General features: G+C 38.8%; 1 protein-coding gene across 3 annotated transcripts in view; it reads left to right on the plus strand.

The window, feature by feature from the left end:
* MAP3K9 (mitogen-activated protein kinase kinase kinase 9) overlaps positions 1-24,228 on the plus strand; it is a 62,439-nt gene that overhangs the window by 7,374 nt on the left and 30,837 nt on the right. For 2 of the 3 annotated variants that reach the window (XM_087746445.1, XM_087746444.1), the window contains exon 3: positions 20,102-20,282. The exons of the other annotated variant lie outside the window; for it this stretch is intronic. In XM_087746445.1, the coding sequence (XP_087602571.1) occupies positions 20,102-20,282 (181 nt within the window). The remainder of the gene's footprint in view (positions 1-20,101; positions 20,283-24,228) is intronic. 3 annotated transcript variants of the gene reach the window in all.

The raw sequence follows: 24,228 nt of genomic DNA on the forward strand, positions 1-24,228 counted from the left end.
CATGTTGGCTGCAGTGGTTTAGATAGGTGTGTTAGTATGAACGCATTTTCCTTTATGGCTTGAGTTAATAAGAAGCGCTATGAACTGGGTGGCTGGGATGCAGGCACATCTTCTCTTTTGTTTTGAGGGCAGTAACATCTAGCAAAGAGGTCTGACAGATGGGAATTTTAATATCTTAAATAGATTCACTAGAGCTAGCATTAACCATTACAATGCTGTAAATTTCCAGGCCTTGCAGAATCTTCCTGTGGTTTTTTGTCCTCAAATCTCGTGGTAGTGAATTGTTAGTGAGTTTGAAAATAGGAACTATGAGAGCTTTCAAATTAGTTTCTATAAAATTATTCTTATACTATTAAAGTTTTCCTTTTTGTTAGTAAGGCAATTTTAATGTCTATAAAGATTTCCTAATACCTAAACCCTTCCCTTACAGATAGCAGTATATGTGGGCATATTGATAAATGCTGTAAAATGAAAGATTGATTGGCTTGGTTAATGGATGACTGGCTGCATCTGTGAATAAGAAATAGTTGCCTTGTCTTGGGCCTTTCCTCCTTGCTGAAGAGAATATTTACTTGCTTATTTTGCTAACAGGCCATTAAGACTTTATTGCTTAATGCTATCTGAACATTTTTGAGGTTTAGAATGAAAATAATTTCTAAGATAAAAAGCTGTTATCTCCTGGTATTTCACTGTTTTATCAGTGAAATAATATATCGGTTTAGAGACTGCTAGTTGTAAAAGGGAAGTGTACCAACCAGAGAACCAGCCCAACTGGAGGGACACTAGTGCCCAGTGTCACCAACCAAACACAGATATGGATGGTAGAAAACATCTGTGCTGTCAGCAGCAAGAGTAAATGTCTCTTGTCAGAGTGAATCAGCAGTACATAATTGTGCTGCACTGTAAATTGTCAGTGAGAAGTGGAGGGTTTTGCTACATATAGTACCAGAATTTTCCTCATTTGGGAGGAAGCAAGAGTAAAGGAAGAGGAAGAATGAGTGGGAATGCCAGTGGAAGGATGCAAAGACGTCCTATGTTTGGAGGGGAGAGGTAGAGAATTTACATGGTGGTCTTGACCAAAGATACCGTCAGATCTAGTACAGAAACAATGGGTATAGGAAAATTCTAGCCCAGCTAAGTCTGCAGAAAGCAGTATTACATTTGGGAAGTTAAATAAATGTAGGAGCTGCTACTGTATATTACCTATGCAGGTAGACTTAACTCATGGTTACCTGTAGGGTAGACAACTCCGGACTGCCCAAGTCATGTCTTTCCTGAATACTCTGTCACTGCACTGCTGAAATCCCTTGTCCATTATATGTAATAAGCATCCTGAAAATTCCTCTGCTCTGTTTTCTATGGAAAGCTTTTTACGAGTTTTGTAAAGATTAGTGGACAAAGTATGTTATTGCATCCTGATTTATATATGGTTTGTGTTTTCTGTGTTTTTCTGATGTACTTGGTTGTTTCAGTTACTGTGGATAATCGAGAACAGGTTATGTTGTTAGTTTTGTGCCTGTAGAATTACAAGCTTGTAGCATTTTCTTTGCACAAGTTACCGCCCACCAACTGAGAGACAGTAATGTGTCTCTGGAGAAGGAACAGCTTCTGCTTGCAAGAACTTGGAAAAGATTCTTGCAGACACATTTCTTTCAGGTACTAAACATCTACAAGTACTGTAGAGCAGTCAGGGGAGCATCAGCTGTATTGATCTACTGATCGGTACTGCCTACGTTTAGTAATAGGTAGTGATTCTCATACATCTCATCTTGCCTTCAAGCACCAGCTGGGACCTGCTCTATCCATCTGAAGCTGCAGGATGAGTTAGTTTGGGAGTTAGGGAACAAGATGGGGGAGTGGGAAAGAACAGAGTTACCTTATTTAAAATCAAATTTTCTACTAGAATAGAAGAAAATCAGAGAGTGCCTTGCTTTCAGATGTCTGCCTATATTTAGGCAGATACAGAATGCATAAGGACAGTACTTCATGATGGACCTTTTAAGAAGGTCACGTTACGTTTTGAACAGTAAAATAAGTCAAGTGAGCACCTTAATACAAGTCTGAGAAATTACCCCATTATATATGCATAAGGATTTGAAAAAAAAATCCTTTTTAATCTAAACTATTGCAGCTTTGTGGACTCAAGTAGTAGATACCAAAATAATGCTCAGAATAGTTCTCAACATTTCTGATGGCACAGTAAAGAACATAAGGTTTTGATTGCTTTGGGAGGTAACTTCACCTTGTATAGGGACTGAACTTCAGGGGATTATTTGAAGATTCCCGGAGGTGTCTGTTTCTTGAGATTCTCCTTGTGAAAAAGCGCTCTCAAACCAATTTTCTGTTTGCCTTCTTTTAACGAAAAATGTGTACAGTTTTTCTGTTCCATCATTTTTCTTCATTTTTTCTCCTTTTCATTATCATAACTTTACATTTAATGCTAATAGATTTAGAGTGTAGGAAAAGTGCCTTGTACATTTTAAGTACCGTGTTGGTACTTAAAAGGCAGATTTTTTTTGTAAATCTTGGAGGTTCTGAGGGCTCCATGTTTCATTGCTTTGGGGATGCTATCAGGAAATGAGTACATCAAGATCTTTACAGAGCAAATCACACACCTGTGATCTATTTTTAGACACCCTGAAATTCTTCTGATGAGTGTCAGAGTCAGTCAGTCAGTTCAGTCAGTGAGTCTGGTAGGTGAGTGTTCCAGTGGCATTACCAACTCGCATAGGAGTTGTATAACCACAAGAGAAAGAAGATAACCCAGGAAAGTGATTTTGTTCTGCTGTGTGGGGAGATAAGTATTTCTCTTTTTTGGCATTTGATTCAAGAGATTTAATTTATTCCATAGGAAAATTAATCTTATTAATCCGTGAGAATCCTCTCCGGCTTCTTTTTCTTCTCTTCATCTGGTGATATTGCTAACCTTTCCCTCTTCAGGTGCATGTTGGTGCTCCACTGAACGTATGTTACAGAATTGGTAGTAGGCCTCTCCCAATGTGAAGGCTCCTAAATAATCTAAATGCTGAGCTACAGAAAAAAAGCAACTAGGAATGCCCACTGAATGTCATCACTATCACTGTGTTCAGCACAGCTCATAGAGTTTCCCTTTCTCTTATCTGTGATTTGAGTCTCATTTCTGGCCAGAGAAAGGTGCATGGCATGTAATGCTTATGATCAAAAAGGGCAATCCCACTGGTTTTAGTGAAGTATTGTAAATAATGAAGCTGGTCCTGTTTGTTTCTATTTGTCTGTCAATGTTAGATATGCCAGCATTGCTATAGGAATAATGCCAGTTAACTAATGCTGCAGAGAACTAGAAAAAGCATATTTGCTCTTTTTTTTGACTGGCTCAGCAAAATACATTTGTTATTTGCACTACGTTGAAAGATTTTGCTGAGGGTGTTCATGCCAGTTAGCAAAGTGCTTTATAAAAGTCACCATGTTTGTATTCCACAAAGTGGCACAGAAGATTAGCAGCACAGTGACATGGCCAAGGTCAAAGAAAGAGGTAAGGACAGAGCTCAAAATAAACCCCAACAGTTCTGATTCAGTCAAGTCAGTAGTTCTTCCCTTCTAGTTCTTTGAAGGTGTTCACCTCTCCTACTTTTTGGATCACCAAGGTAAGCTTGTGGTATCCTGAGATTCAAAGCTCTAGCTTTCTAAAGAATTCCAAACTCTGCCTTAGCTTTGACTATTTTACGCAATTGTTAAGCCTTTTTCTGTTCATAAAGATGCTAATAGAGCTGACTTTCACATGGTCTCTGGATAGTTGTTCCTAGGACTTCAGAATATTCCTTGTCCTTTATTTTTTTTTTAAAGTACGGGCAGAATTTGGAAGCAGAGATTCCTTGTGACTACTTCAAATCCAACCCAAGGACAACAGGACTTGAATGTTACCTATCAGTCTTGATAACATGTGTTTAGTTATCTCATTCCTTGCTGCAGTATTCATATCCCGGTGCATTCATAATTGACCCTCTTCTGTTGGTCTTTTCAGAGAAGGAAAAGTACTTAATGTAAACCTCTCCCTCTGCCTGGCAGTGCTGTAGGGGAGAGCTCTTCCAGGGTCTGCTTAAAGTATGTTGGCAGAGCAGTTTGGAAGTCTGTATTATTATTGCTGCTTCTGGTACTTCAGTGTAATTTGCTGACTAACTCTCCAATGTTGTACCTTCTATCAGAATGGATTTCCTTTGTCAGTGCAATTAAATGAGTGTGAGTAATGCTTCACGTAAAGTATAGTGAAACTATTTCAATGGCATCTGAATGCTTTACACTGGGTGAATAATTGATCTGCCCTTAGTTGGGTGGTCCTTTGCCCTGTAAGAGGAAAGTGATAAAAATGTGAGATTGGGGGCAGGGGGGGATGACAACAGCTGGGAGATTAATTTTATGTAGATGTTTTCTGGTTCAGTTCAGGGAGCAAAAATCAGTAAATGTTTTTGTTGTTGTTTTGGTTTTTTTTTTTAATTTAAAAAGTGTGTACAGTAGAAATCAAGCCTTTCACATAGCCTGAATATGCTCCTAAAGGTGATTAAATGTGACTTTTCAGGTTCTGCCCTTAAGCAATTATCTAATTCTATGGACATGCTATATGATATTGCTAATGGTGCAGAACTGCTAGTACGGGTTACTCTGCTTGTTTCTCTGTCTCCCCAGAGTATTAGCCTTTGTGCTGATATCCTGGTACTTGTATTGTGGTTAAAAAAAATTCCAAACAACTATAAATTTTGTATGTGGTAATATGATGAAATTCATGCCGGTAATACTACAATTTTTTGTTCAACAGAATGAAAAAAATTAATTTCATGTGTTATTGGTTCAGAAGATGTAAATCATACCTGAAAGTGATGTAAATTTTTAAGCTGTCGAGAGACCGGGAATTCACAGAAGTAGGGTGACAGTTTACCTTGGAGTGCTTTTTCTTTTCTTAGCTTGTCTAAATTAGTGCAACTGCTTTCCTCTCTGAGAGGTTTGACAGATGCTTTCATGTTGCAGTCTTATTTTCAGTACGTTTTAGTAGATTTCTGAGAGTTCCAAAACGAAAATACATCTCCTGTAAATAGTTTGGTTTAGTTGAATATGAATTGATGTCTTCACTGTTAATTACAAGTCAAAAATAGAAAGACTTTATGGAATAAGTTTGATGTCCACAAGAACACTTAGGTATTCTCCTGCCCACACCAAGTAGCAAAAAGGCAATTTCACAAATGGAATCCCTTATCTTTGTAGACAAGAATGGAAAGAGTTCCTTCCATTTCTAAGAAGTGAAATTGGGCCTATTTACTTTTAAAAACCTAGCTAATATCCTTTTCATGTCTTTGTGCTACTGCATATATTTTTCTGCAGGATTCTTTCTGCTTCTAAGAAAAAAAATAACCAAGAGTTACAACACTAAGCACTTTCTCCAAATTGTGCATATGGAACCATAGAACAGATATAAGCAGACCTGAGCACCATCATGCAGGAGATGTACTTAGGCATCTGTGTGCCGCTCCCATGAATTCACTGTCTGACCATCTGTGACAGAGCTGGGATAAATCTGTATAAATCTGTATTTTTTTCTGAAATTTTGAAGTAGCAAGTCAAGCGTGAGAACAGCCTTGTTATGGCATTTCCAGGAAGTTAGAATAACTTTCAGCTCCACTTTTTGGTTTTTGGTTTTTTTTTTTTTTTGGTGTTGCTCCCATGTCAGTAAACTTAATCTGAATTTTGAGAGATTTCTGTCAGCAGGTTCACTTTTGCTTTTCTCATCAAACAATTCCTTTCAGAATTTCAACATATCCCAAGCAAACAAACTCACTCTTGGAGCGTTAGAAATTAAGCACAGTCTTGCTCTTTGAAGTGATGATTCATCACTCAAGATGATTCCTTAATTTTAAGTAATATCCCATTTTGAAGATGGATCATACTCCCTTATGACAAGACAAGAAAAGCCTTAAGCTGTTGGAAAGAACACAGGATATAGCACTTGATTTTAAGAAGCCGCTTTTTGGTACATGTTTACTTTCTGATTCTAGGATAGCTTCGGTTAGATTGGTGTGACTTTGATTTCCAAAAGGTTGCCAAAGTTGACTGGCATGTCTGGTAATCGCTTCTTAATTGTCTGACTGTTAATGGAAAGGTAAATTCAGCCTTCTTCAGACCTGAACTTTTTCCAGATATGAAAAAAAAGATAGTAACAGAACATCATGCATGAAGAGAAGAGAAACTATTGCAATGTGTAAGGATTTATAATTATGTTGTTTGGTTTCATCAGTGTTTCTTAAGACCAGGGAGAAGAGGACTCACTCACATAATCTTTGATCACAGAGTAAGCTGGGTCAGAAAACTAACAGAAATCTAACACATCAAAAAATGAACAGCTTTCTGATAGCTTTACTGCATGAGCTGTTATCTTGCATGGACTTTCATGTGCAACACTGCAGGACTGCCCTTTCTCAGCAGCTGGCAACTTGTTCTGCTCAGCTTAAGGTAAAACTCTGCAGCGTTCAAGAAAGTCTGAATTTCACTGTTGTCAGCTGTAGCTTGGTGTTGATGGCGCATCTTGGAGCCTTTTAGCGTTTGTTCTGATGAATGGGAATACACCTTTTCTTAGGTTTTTTAATTAAATCTAATAAAAAAAAAAACCAAAACACAAACCAACCACCAAAACCAACAGCTTCTGGTGTTGTTTGTGCTGCTGCCTGTGAAGTTTTTGTGTCTTCCTTACCTTCTAAATCATGGAGTACCAGCCTATTCCAGGAATGAATAGTGCTTGCTGTTGTTGACTGTTTCATAGAGACGTCTTAATTGAAGCAAACAATTCTGCGCTACTTTTTTCATCATGAATTTCATGTTTCTATTTGCCTGGAAATGGCTCCCACTGAACCAGCATTATTATTAAATCTCTTTTCAGACAGTCTCTTGAGCAACAATTAATGAATGTCATGCACGTGATTCTACTCTTCCCCTTTTTTGTTGTTGCCTAATACAGTTCTTGATTTGTTGCAAGCTTTCAAACTGATAGGATTTGGTGAAGCACTGTGTTGGGTACAGATGTAATTATATTTTTTCCTTGGAGCATTTAACTAATTATGAAGAGTACAATAATCCATGCCTGAGCTAGGAGGTTGTTCCAATGTAAGCAGTATGGTAGGATTTAGTCTGAAACCGGAGCCGAACAGTTCCATTTTTCCAGGAAACTCACCTGAGTGTTCTCCAGGAGCATTCAAAGTGTTTTGTACCAGATCACTAAAGTGATAAGACTTTTTTCAAGCTTGGCTAGGTGAAAGAATCGATTCTAAATATATCGTGGCTCTGGAGGCCTTTCCTATCCCCTCCCCCATTGTGCATTAGCTCTTTAGAGTTACTGTACTGCACGGCTTAAAATCCAAGAACTGCTGTGCTGTCACATCCATCACCTCCTCTAGGTTGATAGAAGAGGACAGTTGGCCAGCTTTATGGATTTGCTGAACCCTCACGTGTACCCAATAATTAAAAAGCTTTTGCTTCCAAGGTATATATTGTTTTAAATGTGTTGTTGCTGCATGGTTAGTAATAAAAGAGAGAAAACATTTGCTTATTACTAGAGACAGTATTTGTATTCTTTGTTTTTCTTTCCAAGATGTGAAATTTTGAGTGAGTCTTAAATTCTGTACTTTACAGGATCTTGCGCAACACTTAGCCTTCTGCACCAGAAACAAATATTAGAATAAAGATGCAGTCCTACTGAAATGAATGGCAGAGTACCCAACAGAAGGTAGTTAAAGGCTGCATGCGGAAAGCCCGGACTCAGTCCACGTGCAAGATCTGTTAATCACTTTAAGTACTTTGAATGCAGGATCAAGAGCAGATTGCTCATTATCTGGATACTTGTGAAGCAAAGCTATGCAGGCTGACTCTGGAAGGTAGAGCTAAAATTGCAAATTAGGTTTTGGCAAACCGCTACAATATGAGGTCTCATTTTGGAGTGAGTTTTTGAAATCCTTTCCCAAAAGCTTAGTTCTGTCCTCAAGGCAGTATGCCAGTGTACTGCCAGTAGGACTTAATAATTAAAAAAAGGAACACCTGGCAAGCTCAGTCCCTTGTCCCCTTTGCAATAACGCTGCTTTTTTTGACTTGTTAGGCAAACTGCAGACTTACTAGCTAGCTTCTGAGACCATGACTCTTGGACAATGCAGCAGCATGAAGCAATATATTAAGGCTATCTTTTTATGTAACATCCAGTATTTCCCACCACCTGAGGTGAAGTGCATCTTGGGGAGTTTTGCTTATTCATGGGAGGGGAAGATGGGACCGGAACAATCACAGTAAGTTCAGTGAAGCCATCTTCTATGCAAGAGCATTTTTGTTTGATCTATGGATACTCTTCTTCAAATAAGGACTGTTCAAAAACTATAGGACTGTGGTTAATATTTGCTATTACTATAGTACCTTTTAAATAAGAATCCTGAAGATTTCAGAAGGCATTGTGTTTCTTCAGAGTACAGTGCAAGTTTTTATTCACTTTTCAGATAAAAGCAAGTATAAAAAGTAGAAATTGGCCCATGCAAGAGGCGAAAGATGCTTATCTCATTTTTCTGAATTAGTCTCCACTTAAAATAAATCCACATTTGCATGAATTTCAAAGCCTCCCCGAAGTTGAAAGTGTTTGGACTGGAAATAGATCTAGAAGGCAGTCAAAGGGATTTGGACAAAGCAAAGATTATACCTAGATTGTGGGGAGATGAGTACAAAAAAATACTGTAAACTGAAATTGGCTGTCCCAATTGTGAAATTCCAAGATTTGTGTGTCAGGGAAGAAATTCAAATTTAAGTACAATATTAATATTGTAGTGTTCAATTTAGTGTCTAGGAGTAGAAGTTCTCAGAAGGTGCCTTCAGAGCTGTTCTAGCTTGGATAACTTTATTCTGTGGTCTGAAAAACAAACCCTTAGAAAATATACAGGGTTGAGTGAGGAGATTCTTTGTTCAAGACATGGTTTCCTGTAACAGATTGGCTCGGTTTTGGACACATTCTGCCATGGGTGGGTGGGAGAGGCTGGATCCTGTGATATTAATCAGACTTCTTTCCTCTCTGGCATACCTTCAGCTTCAGTAAGCCTTTAACTAACTTCTGAAACTTGTGTAAAGCAATTTTTGATAAATTTGGAATTTTTTGGAAATGGGAGTATTCTGTTTCCTTCAACTCTTGCACTTGAGACTTCTGCTGTATTGCTGGCAGGGAGAAGTTTAATGGTAGTACCTCCTCATACAGGTCTGGATTGCTCTTAAATCCTACCATAGAAAAGACTTGCAGCTTTTAGAACTGAAACCCTGCTCGTGTTTTGCATTTAAGGATCTCAGAGTGAAAAAGCACTGGTTTCCATAAAGGTTTCACTCTGTTCTTTTCTTTCTGTAAAGCTCTTGCACCTGGGATTTGATGGACTAGGTATCTGATACATGTCCTTACAGTACTTGAATTATCTAAATGGAGGAAGTGGATGGGCTGATGCTTATCCACTATCTGGTAAAACTTTTGCCATTTTGCATTTTGGTAAGTGAAGCCACAGTAAGCTGTTCTGCTTGCAGGGTGGAGGAAGAAATAAAATGTATCCAATATTCCCACCCACAGTGAGTACTCAACTGCAGCAGTTGTCTTTCATACTCTGGCTGTGTCAGGGTAAGCATTAGTACCCCTTTTTGTAGCTGCCTGTTGACCTTTCTGCTGTTGAAAACAGTGATTGTACAGTAACAGATGAGCAAAGGCCTATGGGAAAACAAAGCTGGTACTAGACTGTTGTATCTATAGGTGGTTGAGTTGCTCTGGAGTGATCTGCAAAAACACCCAACTGCAGCAAAAATGCATGGTATTATTCTGGGAAAGAAAAGTTAGGTAGTGTCATTCTGTGTGAGTTTGAGTTCCTTTGCCGTTTTTCAGCCTTTGAGGTCTTGAGTAGTGGTCTTCTCCCTTCTCTTCAATCTAACAAAATAAGAATAGATATGGTGAAGCACTGGAACTAAAGGAGAAATCTAGCTGAGAGTCCAGATAAGACTATGGGGAAGAAACTTCACTAAGTCTGTGCAGGTAGTTGGATGATTTAAATACCAGAATTAAATGTTTCTACGCCAAACAAAATAACAAAGATGACATATTTATCATATTTATAGTCCTTCCTCTTGTCACTCTCACCCACCCATCTCTGTTGCTGCCATCTAGCTCTTGGACTGTGTAACCAGCTGATGTGGCTCTAAGGAGGCAGAGTGTAGCACAAAATAATGAGTAGGGGCTCTTGGGAATGGGTGCGAGTGGGATGTGCTTGCAGGCTAAATCCTTTTGCTGGAGGTTATCCTCATGCCTTGATATGGCTGCTTTCCTCATTCCTGGAATCTTGGATGGCAAAGCATTCGACACAGCTGTGCTAACATTGAAGACTGAAACAGAACTACTGAAGTGCACTGACGCTTAACAGGTATTCAGAGATTTCCACCACCTTTGGGTTTTTCATGCCTTCTCAACTCCACATCATCAAGTTGCTGTGTCTGTTTGGTAGTTCACAGTCAGGGCCTCACCTGGGACCTCCACCATCCCCTCTGTCTCTAGGTGCAGGAGCTCCCTTTAAGCTCGGGCTAACTTGAAGTACCTTCGTAATCAGATTTTCATATGTTTCTGGCAAACGAGCTTCTGACACTTTCTTCAGATTGCTTCCAACCTGTTTCAGAGCACCACTATCCACCCTAGCATGCTAGAAACACTGTTAATGGTAGGTGTCTCTATGAAGAATTGATAAAGCTTCAAAATATAACAATAGAATACGTGAGTTAGTGTTGCTTTATCGCTAGGTAGTAGCCCTGTTGTTTCATGGTCTGCCTAGAACTGTGGTATTTAAATAAAAGAATGGCAGGTATTCTGGCACTAAAACACTGACTGTATTGTCTCAGTTGGGGATGAGTTATATGGAAGTTAAATGTGAAGCCAGCAATCATCCATCAAGTCAGAGATATATCCTGGTGTACCACAGATGACAAATCCGGCTTTTTTCCCCTGCAGTAGGGATCCTTGACTCCTAGCATGCTCCCTTCCATATTTCTTCCTGTATGCTTTCAGTTCTCATTGTACTTAGTCCCTCTCTTATTTCTTTTTTATTTCTCCCTTCACTTAATGGCTGTAACCATTTCCATCAGGCTTGATGTTCATTAGCTAATAAATTTCTGTTCTTGTGTGCCAGGCTTACCAAATAACATCATGCACAGGTAAATGACTTGGCATGAACTGTAAGCTGGACTGTACAAGAGACTGTCTTGGATTTTTTTGCAATTTCTTTCGTGTTTCTTAATACACACACACACACACACACACACACACTCTGGACTGGGAAAGGGAGCATGAAGTTGCTGATACAGCAGTTGTCATGAAATATGGGGGCAATGGGTAGTTTGGTGGTTAACCGTTGTGGTGGTATTGCAAGGTAATCTTGCTTTCCTTGGTATTCTGTTGTTATCAATTTTTGCCTCTTAAGTCAGGAAGTTCTTTATTTTCTTGGTGTGCTGTGTGCTAAACAAATTGGGAATACAACAGCAGAGTAGTTGAAGAAGCTGAAGCCAGTACAACCGGAAAACTTTGGTATGCCTGGCTGTTCATCCTATTTTGTGCAGTAGACAGCAGGCCCTTTCCTCTACCTTCATGTATAAAAAAGGGCTATTTTTGCTGTGGGTGATCACGCTGTAGTAGTTCCTTCCTGAATGTTGTTCTGCCTCTGAAGTGATGAGTCAGCTTTTAGCACAAGCAAAGCAAAGCACCATTCTGTTCAGCATTACACTACACAGGTAAACCTAATCCTTTCTCTAGGCTGAGAAACCAGGAAAAGGCAGTTATATGACCATATTTTGCTGCCTTGTCACTTAATTTTGACAATAAGATGAAATAAGGAGCCACTTCCTACCAGTTCTTTGATGTTACCAGCAACTGGATCAACATGGGTAAAAGTGTTTATTTTTCCCTATTTACTCTTTCCGACTACTTTGGCCTACTGAAGAGTAAGAATGCTATCCAGAAGTGTAGCTGAAAATTAAAATAACCTTCCCAAAAGATACAAGCAAAAAATCTGACAGTGTTACTGCCTTCCAGGGGAAGTTTGTGTTTGTGAGAGGAGGTTATAACATGTTTTCTGGCTCTGCTGGTGTAATATGAGCAGAAGAGAGGATTAAAACAGCAGCTGTTAATTTTGCTGCCAACAAAAATTTTCTTAATTTCCCTTGTGAAAACTTTCCTCCCATGAAAGTAATCTACTACTTTGAACTATCTTTTCATGCATACTGGGGGTAGTATGGTGCTGGATGAAAAATAAGAGGTGTATTACTGAGGTTTTATAAAGTGACCAACTTAGAACCTAAGTAAAGGTTTATCATGTTTGTTTTAGTGATCAGATTGAAAGATTCAGTGCAGATAGTTTATCTGTTTATGTAGGGTAGAGGAGTGTGCTTGGAAGAAGAGTAGATGGGTTTGAGAAGAAGAAAATTAAAGGAAAGGGATAGAAATGCATATATTCTGGCAGAAGGAAAGAGATCCAGACCAATTCGTGCTTCTAGCATAATTGGAAAGAGGAAAAACCATGTTGTAATAGAAATAAGTTGGGTTAAGCAGAATGAAAAATATATCAACAATGCAGTTATTTGCATTGGAACACTATAATAAAGTTGAGAATATTCCCAAAACAAAGTTTGCTCAGCAGTTTTAAACTTCTTACTGCAATGGCTAAGAAGCAGGAGCGATACTGACATACTAGATGTGGTTTACTCAGCCATCTTAGGGTTTATTAAAATGTAGGTACAAGTAGATCAAAGGATATACAGCTTTATATCCCTATCTTTACCTTGTCATGGTGTATTTGTATATCTGCTCTCATGTGTTTCTGGTAGATGCATGAGAAGTGAAAGTACAGCTGTTTAATACCTGGAAACGAGGTCCTCCTTGCAGTAAGGCTTTGTGTGTTCGACAAAGATGTTCACCATTGACTTTTCAATTGATTCAGTGATCGTTAAGGTGAGTGGTGCAAGATGCAATGAATTATGATCTCCAACTGCCTTTGCAGGCCAAGGGACAGTTTTATTTAAGACTGATTTAACAGTAGTACCAGTTAGACTTACATTAGCTGTCCTACTAATAGAACAATATATTTCTGAAAATTTAATTTAAAAAAAAGTTCAGAACGCTGAGATAATCTTGCAACTATGAGTAAATTGGTTTTCCCCAGATGGCTCTCTAACATCTGGTGTGTTGGGGAGCTTCTCTAATTGAAATTGCTTACTTATACCAGACCACAGAGATTCATGTGGTTTGAGTGTGGGCGCTTAGCACAGATGTGCCTCTAGTCAAGAGAGGCTCCTGTAGAGAGTAATTCAGAGCATGTATATTAGACATGCTTGGAATCCCCTTCTGGAGAGGCTTTGTCTTTTCTATGTTTGGAGCCCAGTAAGACTGCCTTCTGAGATGCTGTTTGTTTCATCCAAGCCAGCTTTCACTGTAATGATCCATGAGGATGGAGGAAGGGGAGGAAATTCACCTTTTTGAATATGTGAGGCTGTGGTAGGTGTGCATCTATTTCATGCATGCAAGACATAATTTCATCTCTATAAAAATGTTTATCACTTGCCTCCAGGGCAGCCCTTTTGTAGTTTTATCTTATTGTTTATGGCGGAGTTGAAACTTGGCTAGCATTTAATCTGTTAATTTTTTTTAACTCCAGTCTGTATTCCTTCAGAATTAATTTGATCTCTGTTTTGCCTACTTAGAACTAACCAGTGGTTTTGGGTACTAGTACAGGATGTCTTCAGTAACAAAATTTTAAAGCTGCAGGTTTCAGTGTTTTCACTGCAGTGATTTCTCCTTCTGAAAGGACATAGAATAGTGCTAGATATATGCAGTCCCAATCCTAAACGTGCTAGTGCAAGTTCACGAGTTGCTAGTGAAAGTTCAATGTTCTAACACGAAGCTCCACCTTTGGAACCATCCTTAAATGTCTCATTAGACCAACAGCAGCCTTAACTCTATCCTTCTATTAAATAATCCTGCACTGTCTAGTGCCCCACAGAGCAGGCATCTCCATAATGACTTGTGATGGCAAGACAGAACTGAAGATCCAGTAGTAGCAACTATGTGAAGGCTGAAGGATATAATGCTATAGTGCTATCTTAGAAGTCTTAATCAAGTTGCTTTTTGTATTGCTTTGAATACTAAGGCAGATGTTTTTGTCTTTATAGTAAAGCATAATAATGTGGAATGGGGTGGAGCAGGAGGAAGAGCTGACTCAGTGTCAGATACCATTATGTCTGTCATACTTCAGTGGGTCTGTTTCTGTGAGGTCTGTTTTCAGTACAAATCTTTGTTTAAACAACAAAAGCATCTGAGTTGGCCCTGGCTCTAGAAAAAAAACTTCATTCTTCTTGATGTCACTGATACACAACTGCAACTCATGAAACTGAGAATCATCCCCTTTGGGATCTGTTATCACTGGGATCTGTGTACTTCTAAAGACTTGATTACTTTCAGTAAGACTGACATTGGATTCTGTCAAAAGCCTGCTAGCTATTTTTACACATACAGAATGATACTTAAACTGGAGAAGGTAAACTGGCTTCACCTGACCTCAAGAAGTTGATTTCCATCACTTCCAACTCTGCTAGAAAAGCTGCTAGCTCAAATCACAAAAAAGGATAAGGATAAGAGGATCTTAGATACATCATCAGTTCTTTCCCCCCCTTGCTAACTAAGACATCATCTTTAAATAGTACCAGCATCGGATGAGTTAACTCCCCATCACTCTTTGTGTACATTGAGACTGGAATGAGAAAATCCAGTTGTATCAGGAAAGTCTCTAATGACACTTCTGTTTCAGCACCTGGTGTTGCCTACAAACTAAAGAGTATTAGATCTAGTGAAAGGTCTGGTTAATGGCCAGCATTCAATGATCTGCAGCATGTATTGAAGATGCTCTTTGTAAACTTCATCAGTCTGCTTTGACTCTGGTCTCTTCACTACTGCTTCAATAGTCAAAACAACTAAATTGAACCATGTCTTAAGCAACTGGACTTGTCTTATGAAAATTATACTCTTCCACATGACTGTGATTCGGAAGGGGTAAATGCCAAGACTTGTTGACTAAGGATGATTCTCTGATAATACGGATCTTAATTGCTGACTTCACTCATGGTAGCAAAGACAAATTAAAGAACACAATTAAGAAAGGCTGTTTAATAGCTGGGATGGTCTTACAGGACTGGGTGTTGCAGTTAGTACTGTGTGAGCATGATAGTAATTGTCCATGAAGTATTCAAGTCCCAAGCATAGAGTATCCTAAATCTTCAGAGTAGGCTACCAACTGCCACCTATAGCTTTGAACTACTCAGAGACAACTGAAAATGCTGTAAAGTTAGTGATGAAAGCAAGCCACACAGTGCTGCCTTTCCTCTTTGTTACTGCAACTTGTTTTATCCTGAGCAGAAGCCAAAGCGTGACATACATGGAAACCTGTGTTCAAAAGTACTGAAAATGTGATGATGAGAAGTTTTCTCATCTCTAGCAACACACAGTTGTTCATTGACTTGCTGTAATGTCAGACGGTATGACTAAGGACTGCACCAGACTGAGTCTTGTCAAATGATCTTTGAATTCTGCCTTATACTACTCTGCTAGTTAGTCTGTCTCATCATCAAACCAGTAAGGGCTGGCTTATTGCCTTTGGTTACCTAACCCACTGCTTTGCTTATATGGTGCCTACTTCTTTCTCTGTACTTCAGGAAGCTTTCTCGCAGGAGTCTGATTGGAAAATATCCTTGATGCTGCTTGTAAGGCACTAAAGATGTTCTCAAAGAATATGAAGGAACCTCAACAGACATTTTCATTTCAAAGAAAAAAGACTCGTTTTCATCATAACCTAGATAAGAGGAGGCCCAGTGTTTAATTTCTGCCTTTGTATCTCTCTAAGCTTGGACCTAACGTGTCTTGATTGGCTGTTGTCTTTCAGTACTTGCAGTCTGCCTGGCTCTCAGGAAATTAAACAGTCGGGTCAAATCATTACCAGTAATCATCTTGAGAGTACTTGTGGTAATAAAGTTCTTAATAAATTCTTAGTAGTTGAAATTACACATCTAAATCATATGTACCTGTATCTGGATGACCGCCTGATCCAGGGAAGGTCTTGCTAGGAGATACCAAGGCCTATTTGGATCATATTCCTTTCTTGTTGTCTCAGCTGGGACACCTTGAGGTATGGAAGAGCTGTCTTGCTGGACAGAATTCATCTGAGCTGTAACTATTTTCTCATTGTCAAATGCTTATTTTCTGGAGGACAGTTCCAAGTCTTTCAGGAATATATGAAAATGTATGTGAGCACTTCTGGATTATTACTCCTGTAAGCACACATGTTCATGATACCCTTCACCTAAAGTTGCTAACAATTTTTAATGCTAGTTTAAGCCACCATGCTTTGCTTTGCACTTGCAGTATGCAAAGAACACGGTATTGGTGATTTGCTATATTAAGTTGTTTTGCTGTAGCAGTTGGATCCTCAAAGCTGTCTGAATGTGCTTGTAACACCCAGTTTGCTTCACCGGTCCCTTTTGCACGCTGCCAGTTGGCTCCTACCCATGCAACTTAAGATCAGCTTTTAGCCTGTGCTACAGAGGAAAAAGATGGTTTTGAGTTGTTAGGAGCAGTAGTACATAGCACACCTTGATCTACAACTTGGCTGGCTCTGTGCATGCACACAGGAGGAGATTTCTTGCATGGGCCCTGCTGGAATGGGGAAACGGTGATCCACCACTAACAAGCTGACACACATTCTGCATGTTCCTGCTGATTCGGCTCTCGTTCTTCCCTGGTTGCCTGAAAACTAGGCCCAGTATCTTTGCTGCCAAACAATTTCTGTTTTTAAGGCTGGGAATGTGGAAAATTTCAAATTCAATTTTCTACCTTTTTTTAAAACCTATTTATCTCATGCAGATCTTTTAAATCAACAGACCAGAATGAGAAGATTTACTGCCTTGGTAGATTAGCTGCATTTTTGGTGTAGCTGGTCTATATTTGTGTCTGGATTTTTTTTTTTTTTTTTTTGTTAGGCTGATCATCTGGCCACTGTTAGCTCTGTCCTGAGTGATCAAATCTATTCAAAGATGGAAAGGTATGTTAACTCTGTAAGTGTAGGAAGTATATTGCTTATTTGTGTTCCTATTGTGGTAGACTGAGTGCAGAAGAGAGAGCACTTGCAGAAGAGAACTTGTGCTCAAAGTATTAAACAAGAGACAATAACTGGTTGTAGATAAAGCTCACAAGCAAATGAGACCATGTTGATTAGCATGAGTAAAAGGCATTTGCAGTGTCCTAGCAACCTGGCTTGTGTTCTCCATAAAAGAGACTTTTGAGGAGGAAACTGAAAGGAATTCATATTTCACCTATTTACAAGATTCTTGATTGAAATCCAAGCAAATGCAAGAGGGGGAGTCAAGGTTTTCGGTTTGAAAATCTGACAGATGGGCTAGGGAGACTCCTAGCAGTTACAAGTGAACCTGTTGATACGGACCAAGATAAGGAGAACTGAAACAGATGCTGGAGAGAGATACGATTCTTAAAATTAATTTCTACAATTTTGGGTTGCAGGCTTATTATCTCAAGCAGTTTTTACAAGGAAATAGGAGGGGAGCCAAGGATGTAACTAAGGAATCAAGGACTTGCAATAAATCCAGCTCTTTCATTGTCCTTCTCTGTGGTCTTTTGTCATGGTAATTTGTCTTACTTTGCCTGCATCTGACAAAAGAACAAGTTCATGGATACAAAAGATCTGTGTAAGTACTAATTATTTTGTTAGAACTTAATACAAATCAAGTTAATTAGATTTAAATAACCTCTTGCCAGGAAGGTATGTACAACCCAACTGTGCTATCTGGCTCTCTGTCCTGCTACTGAGCTCATTCAGACAGAATATGATCTACCTTGTGAACAACAATTTTGCTTGTTGCTCGTTGTGCTTATGGAGGGAAGCAAAAAAATCCCAAAGCCATGTTTTTTTGTTTCAAAGTTTTACCTTTACAGCTTCACTGTATATCTATATATTACTGCATTTAAATTTAAAATTAGATTTTATTATTGTGCCGGCTCTTTAGGCAGAGTGGGTACATGCTGGAAGAAGAAACTTAGTACGTATATTCTAGGAAGCTTTTCACTCTTGCAATCAATGAGCAACTTGTTAGCAATTTCTCTTAGCAGTTCTTCATCTGCTAGAAAGAAGGAAAAAAGTTAGGCTTACTAGAAGAGGCACAAAGGAAGCCTGCTTTGTTTCTTGTGGTGGTTCTGTTCTACACTGAAGTGTGGCTCTAAAAATACATATGCTTTTGCCCAAATGAGGAGAATAGTAACTCTAGGCCTCAAACTCCTCCTTCCTCTGCAATTAAGAAAATGGAGCATTCAGGAATATTAGAAAGGAATTTTGCAAAAGAAGCAAGAAGCAAGAGCTTAACCATAAGTAGCTCATTCACAACTTGAGTTGGCCCACAAAAATCTTTAATGAAGTAGTATTTTGTGAATTCTGAAGACTTGTAGAAAGGGTAGCTGATTTTCTTTAATTTTCAGAGAACAGACAGTTTGTTTAACTATAATAAAAGTAAATGCAGTATTTTAACATTTAGATGTGTGTTATTATGCGGAAGGGTTCAAATAACACTTTTGGCTTTTATTTCATGGGAAATCCCATTTTGATTATTGGAGGGAAGTATGAGAATGAATTAAGATTTCCGGCCCTCCCTGCAAAAAGCTGTATTAGCTTGAGACTGATATTTGAGTCTTTTCATGGACTGCTAAAAATGGTCCTGAAGGTGATTTTTATATGTACTGTAATTTCTGCAATGCTTTTGCCTTTTATAGGTTTCAATCCACGATTGTTTGACTGTGTGGCGTGTGTGTGGGGTTTTTTTTTTGTTTTTTTTTTCTTCTTTTGCAATTCACACACACATATATAAAAGGGAAAAAAACCCTCTTGTTTTCTAAGAACCTGTGTCTGTAATGACATTAAAAACAGAGTAGCTGCATAATGATGGTATATTAGTGGCTTGACGTCTTCTGCTGTGAAGTCATTGGACTAATGGTAATAGAAGTATTTTTTCTTTGTGGCGCTTTACGAAGTGGCTGAAAATCATTTCATGGGCTTATGGCTACATTAGTTATGGAAGTTCAGTGGCCTGTTATAGTCTCTTGCTTGACGTTACATTGCTGGCGCAACTTGTGTGGTCACTTTATGTTAAGATAAAGAAAGAGGATAATGAGGTGCTGCTAAAGCAGAGTGGGTACTTCTGGCCTCTGGTTTACACTCATTTCACAGTGGTGTGACAGTACAGCTTTCTGGGTAAAGCGGAATATGTGCTTTATACCAAAACATTCTTGAGTTCTGCCTCAAGGTTTTGTTAAAGTTCTTGGGTATAGACTGCTTTGCTACTGAAACATGGTAGAAACTTCGGCAGCTTAACTAAAAAAATAGTTTCATAATGATGGGGGAAGGAATCTATAACATGGTGGCATATATGAAGTCTTGAATTGGGCATGTTATTACTGATCATGAGTCTTTGTCTTTAATTGTGATTTAAAAAAAAAAAATCTGTGTGTGTAGAGCTTCCACTCCTAATACATTTACATGAAGGGTATATCCAGCCTGCGTGTGTATCTGGATTTAAAAAAAAAGTCGTCTAAGCAGTTCAAGAAAAAGATGCTATTACTGGCTTGCTGAGAGAGGATTAATTAGGAAATGTCTTCCCTTATCTGGATTTCTAGAAGTTACAGTGGTTCACTTCCTCTTAGCAGAGAATTATTATACAGAATGACACTAGGCACTATATTAAATAATTATGTTATTATCTATTTGTTCTCTGGGGCTTCATATTTCAGTTAAATTTGAAGTTACTTGCTTGACAGCTGTTCACTTGTCAGATGAAGAGATCAGCTTGAAGTAACTTGTAATGGAGTGTGGTACGTTTGAATAACTAAAAGTCAGGGGGAATCTTGAAATCTGGGAGATGTCCAGGAGGATCTTTTTTGCTTTTGCTAAATACTAGCTTTACTCTGCATACCTTTTATTTCCCCCCCCTCCCTTTTCTCCAGTACTGATACTCGAAAAGGTGGAAAATGGAGATCTGAGCAACAAGATATTGAAGATCACGGATTTCGGCTTGGCCAGGGAATGGCATAAAACTACCAAAATGAGCGCAGCTGGGACATATGCCTGGATGGCTCCTGAGGTCATCCGCTCCTCCATGTTCTCCAAAGGCAGCGATGTGTGGAGGTATTGATTTGGCATTAAGTGATCGGATACTAAAGAGTAACTAGACCTGCCAGGAAACCTCTTTTATGTTTAAGAATGAGTAATGGTGAATCAAATATTAAAATTCAGGTCTTAAGAAAACTTTATCCATCAGCTTTCCATCTATCAGACTCTCAGACTACTTTGTATTAATTGTAAACATTTTTTTTTTTTTTACTGTAGAAAGTGGTGAATCAGCTCCTGCATGCCTCTAAATTTTTGTTGTTCTATAAAGTTACATTCAGATTATCCTAGGATTCATAATCCCAATTCCCTTTCCTATATCTAAAACAAACTTTTTGTGCTTATTTGGATATTGGCTGACATAATAAAAGGCCATAAACCCATCTGTGAAGTACTTAAAATCACTAATTCTTTACTGTTTTACCAACAGTGAGATCATTTTATGTTTTGGTAGTAATCTGTTACTGATGTATATGTACACAAACATGCTGTATCTAATTGAATTCCCTGTGCAGTTTCAGCCTGAATACAATGTTTTTCACTTTCGTAATAATTTTATGAATTACTTCCACCCTTCTAGTCTTTCACATAAAATAATAAATCTCTTCTCTATGTCCATCTGAGTATGTAATCCGTAAGTAGTGATTTGCACGTATATGTTGTCTTTTCCATTTATGCACCCGGATCTTTGAGAATAGGAGCTACTTTGGTGGGAAGGAGTGTAAGGGTCAGCCCGTAGGCTTCCAGAAATTGAGTAAATATTCAGTAAATAGCTCTAGGGCAGTGACTTTTCTGGATGCTGTGTGACACAGAATTAGTACTGAGCATCTGAAACAGGTGAAGTAGATGGAATTTAGTTTTTCCTGTGGGGAGAGAGGTTTTGAAATGTCAGGGTGACTTCATCTTTAGAGCAATAAGATTCTGTCGCTGGCCGGTAATGCTCCCACACAACTGTGTGCATGCTGTGAAATCTGTCAGGATAAAAAAATATCCCAGCTGACAGGATTGTCTCTCTGTTATGGCAGAGATTTGGTGTGGGGATTTTCATTTTCCTTATGCAGTTTTGCTGAATAGATAATGCATTGCCTTGTGATAAGTCTGTGAACTTGTATTTGCACACTAATGGTGTGGATAAAATTCTGACTCTAATTAAATGTGGTAGCCTTTGTAGTTAATCTGAGACGAATTGAGCAAGAACCAGGCTTGTATTCTGAGTGAAGTCTGGCAGAAGTTAAAACCTCAAGGCTGCGCACCTTTTCTGTGCACATGATGACAGTACTGGTTTGTGCACAGCTTGTCAAGCTCAAACCTCAATTTGCTCTTCTCTGAAACAGTGCCAGGAATGGCCTTTAAGGGTAACCTGGGGGAGAGGGAGAAGGGAAGAGAGAAACCATTTCCCTGTGATTGTAACTTTACTAATCCAGGCATGCTGTGAACAGATCAGTAGATGTTCTGTACCGGTATGACCTCATTTTAAAAAAGATAAGACTTAATAGGTCAGTTGGTGATTTTTGTGAAGGTAGCTCAACTACCTGTGCAAAAATATGGGTTTGGTCATTGACTTAAGGACTGTGAATCACTTCAGGACTTAAAGATTGTAAATAACTTAAATTATTTGTTAGTTTTTCAGAATACTGTATTTCTATTTTTAAGATTCCTTCATTACTTTCTCTTTTTATAGTTACCAGTCTTCCCTTGAAAACAGGTTGAGTTCCTCTCAGTGCTCTTCCTTAAACAGAGGGTCATCACCATTAAGAGAGCTGTTATACTGTCTCTGAATAAGCCTTCTCTCACTGGTGGCCAAAACCTTGAGTCATAGTTAAATAAGCTGAAAAGAACATGGTGTTTGAGGCATGTACGCAGAAGACAAATACTTGCCAGTGCGGTCACTACTAGTGTGTCAACGATGGTAAGCACTGGATTTTACAAAAGCAGTCATGGACATGTGTAATAAATCCTGTCCCCACCAAAGGATGGAACTTGAAATTCTTAACAGGATGAACTTTTTTATCGTATTAGACTCGCCCCTCCACTTGTCCACTTCAACCTCTTGATTAATCACTGGAGTCGAGGGAGTTTTTTGCCTGACAACCTTCCAGTTAATCTGTGCGGCATCAACAAAATTGGGTGTCTCTGTCTCTAACAGTCACAAACCCTTTTATTTCAATGCCTTTTCTTTAAAGCTTATTAGAATAATACTGCTGGCTGAATTATTGCCCAGCCTTTTAACAAGAATCGTGTTCTGCTTGTGTTCTCGCTGCATGAACAGGTGAAGAAGATGCTGAAGAAGATGCTTGCCAGGACTGAAATTTCCTGAGTCAGTCTTATCTCATCATAAATAACTGCTTCATGCAATTACTTTCAAAACATGTATCAAGCTCCACTTAAACTCAATCATCTGTTTTGGTTTTTGGTTTTTTATTTTGTCCCACTCTAAGGGAGGGTTGGCAAAGAACTTACAAGGCTGAGGAATGCTCCCACACACTGGTGTCTATCACCAGGGTCCGGGCCACTGTGAAGCTTGTTGATAATAAGAGTACGTAGTACATCTTGCTAGTGAAAATTTGTTGCTGTGAATTTTGCTGTGCTGCATCCTCACAACTTTAGATACGCAGCAGAAACCTTGTGCTTATATTGCACAGAGGACAAAGAAGCTATGGTTTTATTTAAATATGTCAGTTCCTGTAAATCTATTTATATGTTTGAGAGGAGAGTTACATATTTGCTTTGGATTTACAGGGGTAAAGTTGAAGCACAGATATTGCAGCTTATCAAGTACTGTGTGGCATGCTAATGTTAGTAGGCATATAATTCAAATTTCCCTGTCATTTTAACTGCTTAAATGTATTTCTTGTTTGCTGCACACTTCGTTTTTGACTTGTGCTGCTTAAAAGACAATCATGTTGTCAATATGATTGGTATGCAGAATATAAAGCCACCATGCAACCTTCATCTGAGTTCCCTATGTTCCTCAATTTAGATGCTTTAAGATGTATCTACTCTGAGACCAGTGAAATAATTAGGAATTTAATTTTCATTTAGGAATGGAATACCAGAACTACCTAAAACCATCTGATTAGCAGATCAGGATGTTTCAGGCATTCAGTGGTGGGTATAGAACTCCAGTCATTAGAATATTTCATTTGAATCAAGTGTTGGCAAGCACTTCCATCCACAACTGACTGCTTGCAGGCTTCTGTAGTCTTCTGTGTGTAATGAAGCACTGGCAAGACTTCAGTACCTGGCTGATAAGTGTCGACTAGCAATATTGGTAGAAGCTCACGTGGGAGAAGTGTATGCAACTGACTGTTGTGAAATAAGCAGGAAATATCATCTCTTGAACTGCCAGTCTGATAACGTGCAAAATACTAACTGTTAATAGCCGTTAAAATGTAATGAAGTTTTTTCTTAACAAAAGTAATGTTCTAGTTTCTGTTGTTGCTGGAATCTTCTTGTTGGGCTGATAGTTCCTTTCTCATAGAAAGTGCTGAACCTTGGGTGGTGGAGAAGAGGAACCTGTGGTACAAATGCCGTTGAACAATAACAGTGAGAAGAAATTACTGTTTTTTTTCTCAGTTCAGACTTACAAGGGAGGTGGCAAAATCACATGTGAAATCCCGCAGACCTCAAGCCTCCCTCTCCCTGAAAATCCAGTGTGTAGGATTGAACGTGATGTTAAATGGCTTAAGGGATTACTGGATCACTGGGAGATGGTTAATTATTCATACAAGTGTCAGTTGACTTGGACGCATGGTCTGCATCACATGGTTCATTTCGTAATTAAAGTCCAAAAATTACTGCTGGATGCTGGAAAAGTAAGTGAGCTTGATCAGTTTTTCTTCCTCCCTGTTGCGAATGAGGAGAGGCCCTTGATTCTTTCTTCCTATGCCTTTTTTGTATAAATCTCTTCTGTCTCTGGCTTTTTCCTTTGTAATTCCCAATCACCTGCTTGAGAGTTAATGGA

Source organism: Nipponia nippon, unplaced genomic scaffold (assembly GCF_047370975.1).
Source record: "Nipponia nippon isolate SJK-2023a ecotype South Korea unplaced genomic scaffold, ASM4737097v1 scaffold_10, whole genome shotgun sequence".
In the NCBI taxonomy this organism is placed as follows: domain Eukaryota; kingdom Metazoa; phylum Chordata; class Aves; order Pelecaniformes; family Threskiornithidae; genus Nipponia; species Nipponia nippon.